This window comes from Agelaius phoeniceus, chromosome 14 (genome assembly GCF_051311805.1).
Source record: "Agelaius phoeniceus isolate bAgePho1 chromosome 14, bAgePho1.hap1, whole genome shotgun sequence".
In the NCBI taxonomy this organism is placed as follows: domain Eukaryota; kingdom Metazoa; phylum Chordata; class Aves; order Passeriformes; family Icteridae; genus Agelaius; species Agelaius phoeniceus.
Genome location: NC_135278.1, coordinates 11,934,877 through 11,947,399, shown reverse-complemented (window position 1 = coordinate 11,947,399; position 12,523 = coordinate 11,934,877). Strand labels below are relative to the sequence as shown.

The following is a 12,523-nucleotide window of genomic DNA, read 5'->3' as shown; positions in this document are numbered from 1 at the left end:
TGCTCCTGCTCACCTGTTTGTGTTTTCTTCACCAAATGAAGTTCTGCCCTGATGATTTCAACTTGCTTTTTACATTCTCAAAGGCCAGTACTGCTTCAAAATATCTTCAGAAAAACAACAGCCCCTTCCTCTTTCTCATCAGCATGAGACTATTCCTACACCCTTAAATAGCAGCTGTGTTTGAGAAATGCTTCTCAGACAGGAACTGGGGAGTTTCTGTTCCCCAGGGCAGCCCTTGCAGGGACAACTCCTTTAGGGGGGCAGTTGTGGTTTTCTTTCTTTCCAGCTGCCTTTCAGGGGGCCTGCAGGGGTGACTGAGGGACTCAAGGTGATCTGGCCTGGCTACACAGGTGCATTTGCATCTTGATGCAGAAAGATACACAAAGACACACAGGTGACTTCCTCTGGGGAACTGGAGCTGGGGGGGTTTCACAGATCCTGAGTAAACTCCAGTTATATTCAGACTGCTGGGACACCAAACCAACCCAGTCCTCAGTAATGACATGTGGAAGAGCAACCTCCACATGAATGAACAGGGATCCAGTGACTGGATAATGCCCAGTCCAGGTGCCTGGTGGATATATAGATGTGTCTGGATGTCTTAACCCCTGAGGTCAGCAGCAGATACATACAAAACACACTAGAACTAGATTTAATGCCTGATCTACAACAGTCTTGTAATGCTTTAGCTCTAATAGATTGAAGATGTTGACAATGCAGCTCCTTCTGAACTGCTGTGGCCACGTCCATGCCATGGGAGAGCAGGCTGGCTTCTCACAAGTGTGCTCATGCCAGCACAAACTCCATGAACAGCACTGGTGTCAAGCTCTGGTAACCAAAGTGCCATTGATAAGATAGACAGGACTGACAAAATATTTTTTTACCTATTAGTCTTCTGTTACCCTTTTACAGCTGTCAGGGAAGGGGCACAGGATGGCTCTTACCTCCTCCTCTGAGTAAGACACAGAGTAAACAGTGGAATTGAAAATTTCCTTGAAGGAGCCATTTCCTTGGCAATAGTACCTGTGGCTTAGTCATGCTCCACCCAGAAACATGGACTTAACTGTTCCATTTGAAAGTAAAATTTTGCTGACAAATGCTGCACCTAAATACCACAAAATGATTTTCAGTTATTACCTCCTCTTGAGAGATAACCAAAACCCTCTAAAGACAGCTTGTGCCCTCATCTTTTGGTCATGGGTTTGACCCAGTATTCTGTGCTGAGACAAATTAGGTGGGGACTTCAGAGCAAGACCAGAACTCTGCTTCTCTAGATGTATTACAACATCCTCACCATGTCACCCCCTGCCCTGGGTGGGTCCCTTTCCACTGAGAAAAAAAAAAAAAAAAATTTCCTTCCAGTGACCCACCCCTTTGTCCCCTTTGTCTCGCTCAGTTCATTTTCATACCTGCAGTTGATTTGGATACAGAGACATGTTTAGAAAAATATTCTTCAAGTATACAATCAGCTCCAACTTTGCTTTTCACTCAGAAAACAAAACATGTCCACAAAAATCAATGGATTAAATAGCCAAATATTTTTTCTTTAAAGCTTCTGTTGATGTCTCAGTTATCATATGTTAGCTCAGTTCTGCAGAGATTCTTGATCCCCTCTCACAGGGAGGAGAGGGCAAAGAGAGCTGCCACAGACAACAGAAAACATTCAGACCCAGAGATATTTGTTTGGTTAGGGTTCTGCAGAGGATTGACTTTAACCTAACTTTAATTTGTTCTCAATTTACTTTGTGCTATCCCTTAATGTCCAGCTTGAAAAGCAGATTCAGTCATACAGGGAAAATAATACAAGGAGTTATTTTCCAAAAGTTCCTTAATAGAAGCTACTTCCACCTAATAAAAATATTAGTCATGATAGTAATAGGGAGACTTTCTAATAAAAAGTAATAAATTGTCCAATCTGTTGCTCAGGAAAGTTTTCCCACAAATGCCATGGAAAAAACTGTCTCTTTCCATTCTCAAGTCCATAAAATTGCTGTTTTCCTCCTCAGCCAGATCCCCATAGACACAATTACAGAGAAACTCTATGAGCAGCTTTGCCTGCTAGCAATGATGTGGAGAGGCTGGAGGAGGTAAGCTGGATGCCAAGGCAGAACTCCAGTTCTCAGCAGTACTGTTATTTCCTGAATACTCACTTCAAAAAGAGTGCAGAAAAGCTTTAAAAATCATTGAGGTCAGAGTGGCTGCAGCACATGAGCCTCTGTTCAAACACCTCTGGCACTGCTGTTTGCTGCTTTCCTGCTGCAGTGACTTACTGCTTCCCCCTGATGATGGAGTCCAGACTCTTTCCAGACAGGATATGGAGCTAGAGGATACCTCTGAAGTATCTTGAAGCTGGTAAAAATCCCAGCCTTGCTCACCCTGACTTACAGAACCCTGCAGCACACCTTAGGAAGGAGGCACCTCATGACCTCTGAGTGAGATGTGTATTTCTGAGCATTTACCTCTTTGGCACATGCTGTACTAGAATTATTTTCTCAAGATTGCAATACAAAGGAGATAAATCTATTTCCCTTCAGTGTGAAAAGCAGCAACCCAGAAGGTATGGCAGCCTGAGGCTTCCTCAGGAAGCTGCCCCTCAGGACAGACCCACGAGCTGAGGCTGAAGCTGGGAATGAAGCAGCACCTTGGCAGCCCTCAGTGTGAGGATGGCTTGGCCACAGCCCAGGACAGGCTCACAGCAGCAGGGATTTCCTGCTGACCAGAGCTGCCACCCCAGCTCAGAGCAGTGAACAGAGAGGACTGGGTGCAGAGCCACAGCTGCTCCTCTACTCCCCTGCAGTAAATTGGTTTCACAGGCCCCAGCAGAGAATACCAGCACAGGGGAGCTGGAGTGCCAGAGACCAGAGACCCTTAATCCCCTTTTTCCTCTCCCCCTTTTTAAATAGCTGCAAACTCTCCTTTTGAACCCCATCTTAAATTTCTACCTGTCTGCTGAGAATGTTTTATACTAAGTTGCACCTTGGTGTAGTTGGTTGGTGCTGATTTATCAAACCAACACAGACTCCTCAGCAAAACTCATGTTAATATTATATAATTAATAATATATTATATACACAGACATGCACTGCACTCTACAGTACTGCATTTTGTAAGAGATTTTCTTCAGGTCTGATTTTGACTTTTTTTTTAATTGGTGCTTTGCTCCTGAAGGTTTACAGTCAGTGAAAAGGAAGACAGAGCCTACTCTACCTGAAAAGAGCTGCCAAGGTTCCTCATATTAAGTGAGAACATAACTAACATTACCATTAATTTGATTGCTACAATCCCACCACATACATATGAAATAATTTCCAAACCCAAAGTCATTCAGGTCCATATTTATTAGTAAGCCTGTACAGTGCCAATGCTCACGGTGATGCCTGAAAGAACACTAATAGAACACAGTCTCCATGTTTCAGATACAAAGATTTTCCCAGTTAACAACATCCCAGACCAGCTTATAAAAACCCCACACTGGGGAGTGCACTCCAGCACCACAGAAGGAATGACTTGAGGCTGTTATGGATCTGACACAGAAAGACCAATGTTCATTAGAGCTCCTGGGACAGTCTCTCTTACAAGCCCAGTTTGGTCCTCCTCCAGTGTCTCCTTTTGGAGTTGTACCTAAGACAAAAGCAGAGTGAATTAGCAAAGTGCACACACACATTTGTTAAACATGAAAGCAGAACAGCACATGGAAGAAGTCTCTTCCATGAAAGCACACTAATTTGTGAGCATGTACTTGTCCATGTTAAGAACAAATGCTTTCACCAGGGTGTGGGTGAAAGCAGAGTGTTAACAGAGTTGCTCTCAGCAGGAAAATGGCAGCACTCCCACAGCAGGAAGCACTGCAATTGCAGCCTGCTTTAACACAAAGCTTGGACAGAACCCATGGCCCAGCTACTCAAGCCAGGAAACCAAGATCTGTGATTTTTTCCTATGGTCAAGTATTTCAGAGTACTGTGATTCAGCTGAAAGAGAACCCAGCTGTAACCTGGCACACAAGGATCCAACTGAGTGCACACACCATTGATCCCACCTAGAAACAAGCTGGGAGCAGCTACAGGAACAGAACCCTGCAATGCTGTGCTGGGCCACTGCCTGAGCCAGCCAGTGCTGCTGCTGCTCTCCTCACTACTTAGGACAAAGAGAGAAAGAGAAGAGGGAATTCTGTTGCCTTAAGAAGCCCAGACGAAGGAGTGTATGAAATAAAAACCTATGCTGCAAGTTTTCAACTAGAGGGCTTGGACAGGCACGACCATGTGCATGGACCATGTGCCCCCAGTGTGTCAGAGCACTCAGCGTTTCCCTAAGCACAATGCTCGAGAACAAACACAAGAGGAAAGCAAGGAACTATGACAAATTAATTCTACAGTCAGGTGCCAGCATTTCATACTATCAATCTAACTTCCCATAAATCCAACAAGTCCTTTGCTTCCTTTGCTCCCTGAACTCCAGAGCATCCATGCTCGGGAACCATTCCTTGAAAATGCAGGAGCCCAAAGAGGCAGCTATGAGAGAAGACAGGTATTGGGACGGTGAACGTCAGGAACAGAGAAGCTACCAGAGAACAAAATCTGGAATAAATCATCCACACGTACAGTTCAGGTTTTCACTTTACGTGTACGACTGCTGAACGTCTGTGGGCATTTGCAGAGAACTGGCGCAAAACCACTACAGAAAAAAACGGCATGGAAGCCTCGGCTGCCCGACCATCCCTGCCCGGCCCTCCCGGGCACAAACCGCGCCTTGGCGGCACAAACGCCAGCAGCTCCCGCCCTCAGCCCGGCCCGCCCGGCTCAGCCTGCGCGGCCGCAGCTCCTCAGGAAGCCCCGGCCGAGCTCCTCACCTGATCTTGTTGCCGGTTTTCATGCGAATCCACTGGGGGATGGGCCTGTTCTGCTTCTGCTTCTTGGCGAGGAAGCGTTTGATCTTGAATGTCTTGTGCGACGACTGCAAGAGAGCGCAGCGGTCAGTGCCTCACCCAGCCCGGCACAGCCGCCAGGCCTCGGCCAGCCGGGAACGCCGCCCCCGGCTCCCTCCCGCTCCCTCCACCCCGCCGCCCGCCCGCGGGACCCCCGAGCACGGCGGCCTCAGGGAGAGGGCTCGGGGCGCGGCGGGAGGGCGCGGATGGCCGCGGATGTCTCACCATGGCGCGGAGCGGCGCGGCGTCCCGGCGATGGCGGCGTCCGAGGAGGCGGAAAGGGCGGAGCGGCGGCGGCGGCGGCGCGGGCGCAGCGCCCCCTGCCGGTCCGGCGGCCCCGCACGCACAGAGGGACGGCGGCGGCCCAGCGAGTTTGTGCGAGTTTATTTGGGTTTAGTACAAAAAACAGCTATGGCTAAAATTCGCTAGCTTGGGAGGACCTGCTACTGGCGAAGTCTCGTTCTGGACTGTAAAACAATACTTCAAGTTATGAGGGAAGAGGAAGCAGTTCCGAGAGGGCAGGAGTTCAGAAACATTTCAGACTTGAGTCAAGGGAAGATGCTGGAAAAGAACAGGATGCCCAAACCAGCTACATTTGATGAAAAATAAGCATTTCAATGTAGGGAGACTTTACATGAGAATTTATAAAGTCATATTCAACTATTAAGCCAGCTTATTCATACACTCCAACTTAAGTTACTTTATCCAGAGAACCACTGAAGAGGACGGTCTCTCCCTCCCTAACATGGTTACTGCACTGCCAGATGTTCTGCTCCTTGTGTGCCAAAAGGCTCCTATCCACTGGTACCTCAACAGCCCCAGCCTGTGTATGTGTCTCAGTGCCAGACTGACACACTTCAGCTTTCACTGCCTCACGCAGGAGCGCCACAGAACACAGCAACACCTGTGTTAACTCCAGGCAACTCCAAGCTTGCTCTGCTTCAGTGCATCCAACACTGGCTCTAATTGCCTTAGAGTAGAGCTCTGGCTTTTGATCCAGGTGTCATTCCCTCCTGACCACAACTGATTTATTATCAAACTTAAGGCCATAAAGTCTTTCTATTTCGCAAGGATTCTCTTCTCTGCTGTAGTTAGATGCTGGGAAAATAAGTTCAAATAACTGAAAATATTACAATGAGAACACATTTCAAATTTGGAATCTACAACTGAGTTTCTTTAACCAGAAACATCCAACAGCACAATGCCCCCTTGTCTTCCTTTGTTCCTTGTTCGCTCCGAAGGCACTTCTGGATTGCGTAGTACATGCTCTTTGGCTGCACAGACAGTCAGAACACATAAGGCTGGCACGTCAGTCACTCCTCTTCCTTCGTGTGACTGCTCTCACCCTCTTGTTTCTTATCCACTCCCTGATCTGGGGGCTTTGCAGCACTGTCTTCATACTGACACAATCTGCTCCGGCTTCGGGCCCCGGGCTGGTACAGCTGCATTGCTGGGCGATCCTGAAATAAATCAAAACTATTTAGATTCTTTCATAACTCCCTGCTCTCAGGGTTATTATGGCATCATTTCTATGGTATTAGAAATGGCTCAAATTCAAACTTTTCAGGCTAAGTTTAATTATTCCACAGTGGTGGCAAAGTAACTTCAATTGTCCCAAATCAAGGTTGTCTCTGTTGAAAAGCAACGTCCCTGTTCAAACCACAATGAACACTGCTCAGAGTTGAGGTTATTTGTAACGAGTTTCCTGTTGAGTTCAGTTAACATCCTCTCAGAAGAGAGGCCAACTTCGAAGTTTCAAAACCTTGAATTTCATTTGTACCTGACAATGTCTTAAGTGATACAGAAAACAAGCACAGAGATACTGCAAAAACAGATTTTGTAGAGTACATAAAATTACACTCAAGACATTATTTCCTGAACCTAGAGCACATGTCATATTCTGCAAGTTGCAGTTTCCTATTTTAAGGAACCTGTTCAATCACACTCCCACTCTGAGATGCATTTTCAGGCATCATAAGATCAGCAGACACAAACAGATTACTGATACTCTACCAACACCTTAAAGAGACAGCCTACGGCACAAGTCAGCAAATAAAAAGGGATCAGTGTCTTACAATTTAACCCATGTTTTCTTGGATTAGTTCTTACACAGTGACAAGAAATACCACTGTTAAGCAAATTTTAGTGCACATTTCTAGCAATGGCAGAGTTTGCTGCAGAACAGGGAGAAGTTTCAACAGAGAAACCACATGGTTCTTTCCTTGAAGTGCTTTTATCCTAAAAACCACAGATCCCTATGAATCAACACATGAATTTAAAGAAATCCAGCACCTTGTTTCTGATACGATCCCTCTTAATTGTATCCTCTTTTTTATCATCTTTGGTTACTTTCTCAGATTTGTCCGTGCTGCTGGTAAAGTCTGTAAGATCACTTTTCTTTCCCTTTTCTCTGAGTAAGTCTCTCTCCTTTTTCACCTCTTCCTCTTTTCTTCTAAAAACCTTCTCTTTCTCATAGCGCTCTTTCTGCCTCCGACGCTCCTCTTCTTGGCGCCTCAGTTTCTCTCTCTGTGCTCTCTCATATTCTCTGTCTCTGTCAAAATCTCTATCTCGGTCCCTGTAGTCCTTTACACACTCATCTTCCGATCTGTATGAAAACAAAACTGAAAATTAAGCTCAAAAGATTCATCAAACAGAGTTGGGAGATCAATGTAATAGTGGTGTAAATGTGCAATAGGAAGATGACACACTGGCAGGTACTAGGGAGCTCTTGGGAGGCTGTGATAGCCCAAGTCATGCATGACAGCCAGAGAGGACACTGACCACTAGAGCTTCCCAGCCTAATCTCTTCTAGCTTTGAAAAAACATCTGAATTTGTCTGTCTTATCTGTATTTCTCACATGGCAGAACTGAACCTCAAACAGATCATGGAGCTGTTGAGAATTACACTTTCCACTTTGACTTTTTACAAGACTTAGAGAAACTGGTAACTGGAGAACACTTCTCCTCTTGCCATGGTTATAATAATTATCTCATTGCAAGGACAGTGCTCACAGCCTGCTGCATTCACCTACATATGGGCTTCCTTAGTGGAGTTCCTATAATGAGTTGTAAAAATATTGAAATCTGTCCACTAATGAAGAATTTCCAGGTAATTCACAGAGCTTTCTGTAATCATGGGGATGTGCACTGGCACAGAGAACACAGCTCATGCCTTATATGAGAAAAAGCATTTGAAAGGAATTTCAAAACATGGTCATGGCAGAGCAGCCTAAGCCTCAGTACAATCAGGAAACAAGTTATAGATACATATATATTTATAGCAAGTACTAGAATACTTTTTTGCCTTCTCTTCTTTTGTCTCCCCATCAGATCGTTTGGCAGATGCACTACTCGCATTTTTTTCCTCCCTCAGAGTCTCTCTTTCCAGTTTCTTGGATTTTTCTTTTCTCTCCAAGTCTTTTTCATCTTTTTCAGGCTTCTTAAGTAGCTACAAAGAAAACAGAAGTCTCAACTAAAAAGCTCACTCTAACACATATTGTCTGGCACAACACCGAAATTGCATCAAAGGAACCACAGGCCAGTAAGAAGTAAACATTAAAGAAATATTACTGCAAATCACAGTATTTCTAAAAGCTGGAGTGTATGAGTAAGCATTATTCACACAGCAGACTAAGATTTTTCTCCTAAACCAGGCTGTTTTAGAAAGCTTAAAAATAGTCTCCATTCCATAGTGAATTCACAATCCTGTTTACCGCAGCATGTACAACAGTCACATGACAAAAACTTTAAATATTACTATGAAACATTACAGCATGTAAACCTTTACAATGCCTATTACTGAATATTACAAAAAATTGGTCATTTACTAACACCAAACTCATATGATTCTTCACACAATACCCAAAGTACATTTTGAGACTGATATACAAATAATAGGGGAAAAGGGAGTGTAACAGTTTATAATAAAGAACTGTTCTAGACCTTAATCTTTGGTTCTTCTTTTGATCTGTCTCTTTCTTTTTCTGGACATCTGTCTACTTTCTTCAATTTTTCTGCTTCTTTTCTCTTCCTTCTCTCCTCTTCTTTCCATTTTCTTCTTTCTTCTTCTCTTTGTCTTTTTCTTTCTAATTCTCTCCTCCTCCTCTCCTCTCTTTTTTCTTCTCTCAGTCTCTGTGTATGCAAAAACAAAGAGAAAGTGTCTCTCCACAGAAGAAAACATCTCTTTAAGCCATCAAACAACTCACCTCAAAGCTGCCTCTATTATAAAAGGAAAAAAAAAAAAGTCCTGTCATCTCTGTTGCTGCTGTGAACCTGAACATGTTGCAGCAGTATTTTTTTTTACTCATAAGCCTTAATTTGTACTTAATTTGTCTTAAACTTAATTTGTCTTAAAAAACTCAAATACATCAGTGGCCTCAAACTTTATCATTCCAACTTTAATTAAATCTGCCCCACCTCTGCTTTTCTCCATTGCTAAAAGTTAAAATAACATCAGGAGAAGGATCACTTACAAGGACCTCAGCCATACTGCACTAAAAATGGAAGCTCTACAATGAATCTGTTTTGTCAGTGCAAAAAGAGGTATTTTGCTGTGAGCAGAATGTATCCAAAGCACCATCATTTCAACATTCTACTCCTTTAAAATATATGAACCAGAAGTTGACAAGTCAGGTCAAAAGCTCCTTCTTCAGAAAGAAGGGCAGAAATGTATCAGCATACAATGACCAAACTGTACTTGCAAACAACAAGAAAATTCTGGAGGTAAGTCTTACCTGTTTATTTTTCAAGAAGTTCAATAAAGGAGTAGTCTTTTTAGCTGGAGAATAGATAAAACAAATGTAAATATCTTGCCTTATCCAATACTGTAATACCTACAACAGAGCTCTGTATAAAGTGACAGAGCCTTACACATCCCCCTGCCTGTCATATACATTTCCCTTCTCTCATATACAGCAACACAGCAGTGAAAAAAGTATTCCAAACCTATCTCCAAACAGTGGCAACTATTAGGATTCTATAAACTTCTTTAGGATACTAACAGGATTTTCCTTACACCTCTCTCTACATTCAGTCTGCATTAGGCTTTTCCCAGACACTCATTTTTAAACAGATCCCTGTAAGACACTTAAAGCAACCTGGCCATTTTTAGTGGTATTTTACCCAACCACACTATCTCAACTTGTGCCTGCATGGAACATCATGATCACAGCACTGTGCATTAAACACCATCTCACTGAAATGCAGCCACTCCACAGCCTGCTCTGGCTAACATACATCTGCAACAGGAAGGAACTTTGTCATCTAAAACCTATGCCTACAGAAGAAGTTAGAGCATTGGAACAAAACAAAACACAGAATAATATTAGCCTAAATGTTTAACAAATAGTAAGCAGGCACACAAAAGAATTCAGTCTCCTCCAGGCTGAGCTTCAAATTACAAAACATGTTTGTTTCTTTGTGACCTAGGAAAATGTAACTATAGTACATAGATTTCCATACCTATTAGCTCTTTGTTTCTTGCCTCTATTTCCTCCAACAAAGTTTCAGGAGTGGAGGTTAATTTTTCATCATCTGCACTGTAACTTTCCAAAAACTTCTTGTATTCTGGATCTACACAGAAGAGAAGGGAAAAAGGGGGGGAAGAAGTGATACTGTAGCATGAAAAGTATTTACATCATGCACTGCTCAGTTACATTTACTTCAGCTGGGTTGTTTATATGCCACCTTTTCACAAGTTAGCAGCTCAAATGAGCTGCTGTTTGTCTGGGACAATCATATTTAATAGATTTCTAGCTGACAAAGCAGTGCTCATAAACTTCACATATAATTAAGCAAACATCCTATTGGTGGAACTATAGTGTCACAGTAAAAACATTACATTCAAATTACTTCTAAGAGTTTCAAGTCTACACATGCAAAAACAAACTAGCTTGCTGTTATACCATCTTCAATAGTTCCAGTTTTGGCATCCTTTTTCTTACTCTTCTTTTTTGCAGCTTTTTGGAAAGGTGCAAACTCAACTATGGCAGCATATTCCTGACCTGTTGAGAGAAAAAAATACATTAAAATAAAGATGAAACAGATATAAAATAGATTATATTGTCCATATCTAAAGCAGAAAGGTGAGTCTCACAAGAAATATGCAATACTAGAAGAGACTACTTACACAGCATAAAAACATTATTGTATTTAGAAAACCATTTAATAAAAAAATAAACCACTCTACAGACAGCAGAATTCATTACCTTAACACTGTCACTATACTAATAAACCAGCAAACTCACAGGCTGACAAGAAGGACATACTAGATTTAAGACTGCCCATGACTGTCAGTTCCACCACCTCAGCAGCACTACACCATGTAATGGCCTCATCCTACAGACTCTGCATTCACTGTGCAAGAAAGAATATTTTAAGCTAATACAACTGAGGCAAATCTCAATTTTTGACAAAATATCGCAGAATGCAACACAAGACAAGCAGGCTTTAAAGCTTTATCTTCTGACAAGAACACTACATTTATGGCTGCACGAATCCAGCTGGGTATGGCAAACACAGTGTGCTGTGACACTACAAACCAGCTCATTTAAAGGACTTAAATGTTATCAGATCTATGTATGTACGTATTTCTAGAGGCATTGGAACTGTTTTTGAGGCACTAAACACAAACAAGTCCGACGTGGCTGCTCACACCCACCCCTCCAAAGCTCAGCCAGCACACGGCACAGACAGCAGGGAAGCAGCAACATCCATCGAGTGCCGTTCACTTACCTTTGTGATCGACAAAAACGTAGCCGTCGAAGCGATCCCTGAAGAGGACTATGTCTTCCTGGTTCTTGAAGTTGATGTAGGCTCTGGAGAACATGTGCGGGTACAAGCTGCAGAGACACAAACCGAGAGCGCTGCGCTGACGAGGCGGCGGCGCCACTGGGGCCCGGCTGGCGGTAGCGGCGGCTCCCGGGAGCGCCCGGACTGGGCAGGCGGCCGTACCTGGAGTCGTTCGCGAAGAACTCGAAGTAGTCGTGCTCGGGCAGAGGCTGCAGGTGCTCCTCCAGCTGCTCCTTCGTCAGGCTGGGCGGCAGCCGGCGGATCACCACCTGCGGCACGGCAGGACCGGCGCTCAGGGCGGCGGCAGCGCCGGGGACGAGTCATTACCGCGCCTCCCCCGACACGTCCCGTCCCAGGAGGCCCCCGCAAGCGGCCCGTTAGCGGGGGAAGGTCCCGTTACAGAGGGGGAGCCCTGTTACCGGAGGGAGGAGGGGCCCGTTACAGACGGTGAGCCCCGTTACCGGGGAGGGCGCCGTGCCCGGCGGCGCGCAGGCCCCACCTTGCTGAGCGTCTCCTTCTTGTCCTTGGGCCGCTCCAGGCGATCGAGCTCGGCGGCGCCGGTTCTGCCGTCCGTGCCGGCAGCGGGGCCCGAGCCCGGTCCCGCGGGCAGCAGAACGCCCGGCCCGGCGGAGGCTCCGCGCCGCTCCTTGGGCCTGGCGTTCTCCTTGTCCTCCTTCATCCCGATCCCGATCCTGACTCCGGCCCGGGCTGCGCCGCGCGCACCCAATCACCGCCGCCTCTCGCGAGACTGCGCCTTAAAGGTGCCGCTGCCTCTGCCGGACTACCACTCCCAGAGTGCACTGCGCCCGCCAC

General features: G+C 45.0%; 2 protein-coding genes and 1 non-coding gene across 4 annotated transcripts; all 3 read right to left on the bottom strand.

Moving 5' to 3' along the window:
• Positions 1-3,319: 3,319 nt before the first annotated feature.
• On the bottom strand, positions 3,320-5,302 carry RPL39 (ribosomal protein L39). The gene is made up of 3 exons (XM_054641765.2): positions 5,147-5,302; positions 4,847-4,950; positions 3,320-3,621 (listed from the first exon to the last, which is right to left on the bottom strand). The coding sequence occupies exons 1-3, from the start codon at positions 5,147-5,149 to the stop codon at positions 3,573-3,575; spliced, it is 156 nt and encodes a 51-aa protein (XP_054497740.1). The 5' UTR covers positions 5,150-5,302; the 3' UTR covers positions 3,320-3,572.
• LOC129126051 (small nucleolar RNA SNORA69) lies at positions 3,738-3,865 on the bottom strand. Its single transcript, XR_008535037.2, has one exon. It is a non-coding gene; the product is annotated as a small nucleolar RNA SNORA69 (small nucleolar RNA).
• UPF3B (UPF3B regulator of nonsense mediated mRNA decay) lies at positions 5,289-12,459 on the bottom strand. Of its 2 annotated transcripts, XM_054641758.2 has the most exons (10): positions 12,210-12,457; positions 11,873-11,979; positions 11,654-11,760; positions 10,825-10,923; positions 10,382-10,492; positions 9,655-9,698; positions 8,864-9,052; positions 8,218-8,369; positions 7,214-7,526; positions 5,289-6,381 (listed from the first exon to the last, which is right to left on the bottom strand). In XM_054641758.2, exons 1-10 carry the CDS (start codon positions 12,387-12,389, stop codon positions 6,235-6,237), a joined length of 1,449 nt encoding a protein of 482 aa, XP_054497733.1. In that variant the 5' UTR covers positions 12,390-12,457; the 3' UTR covers positions 5,289-6,234. The 2 variants fall into 2 exon arrangements, with proteins under 2 accessions (XP_054497733.1, XP_054497735.1); XM_054641760.2 differs by lacking the exon at positions 7,214-7,526 and having other exon boundaries at positions 12,210-12,459.
• Between the last annotated feature and the right edge of the window lie 64 nt (positions 12,460-12,523).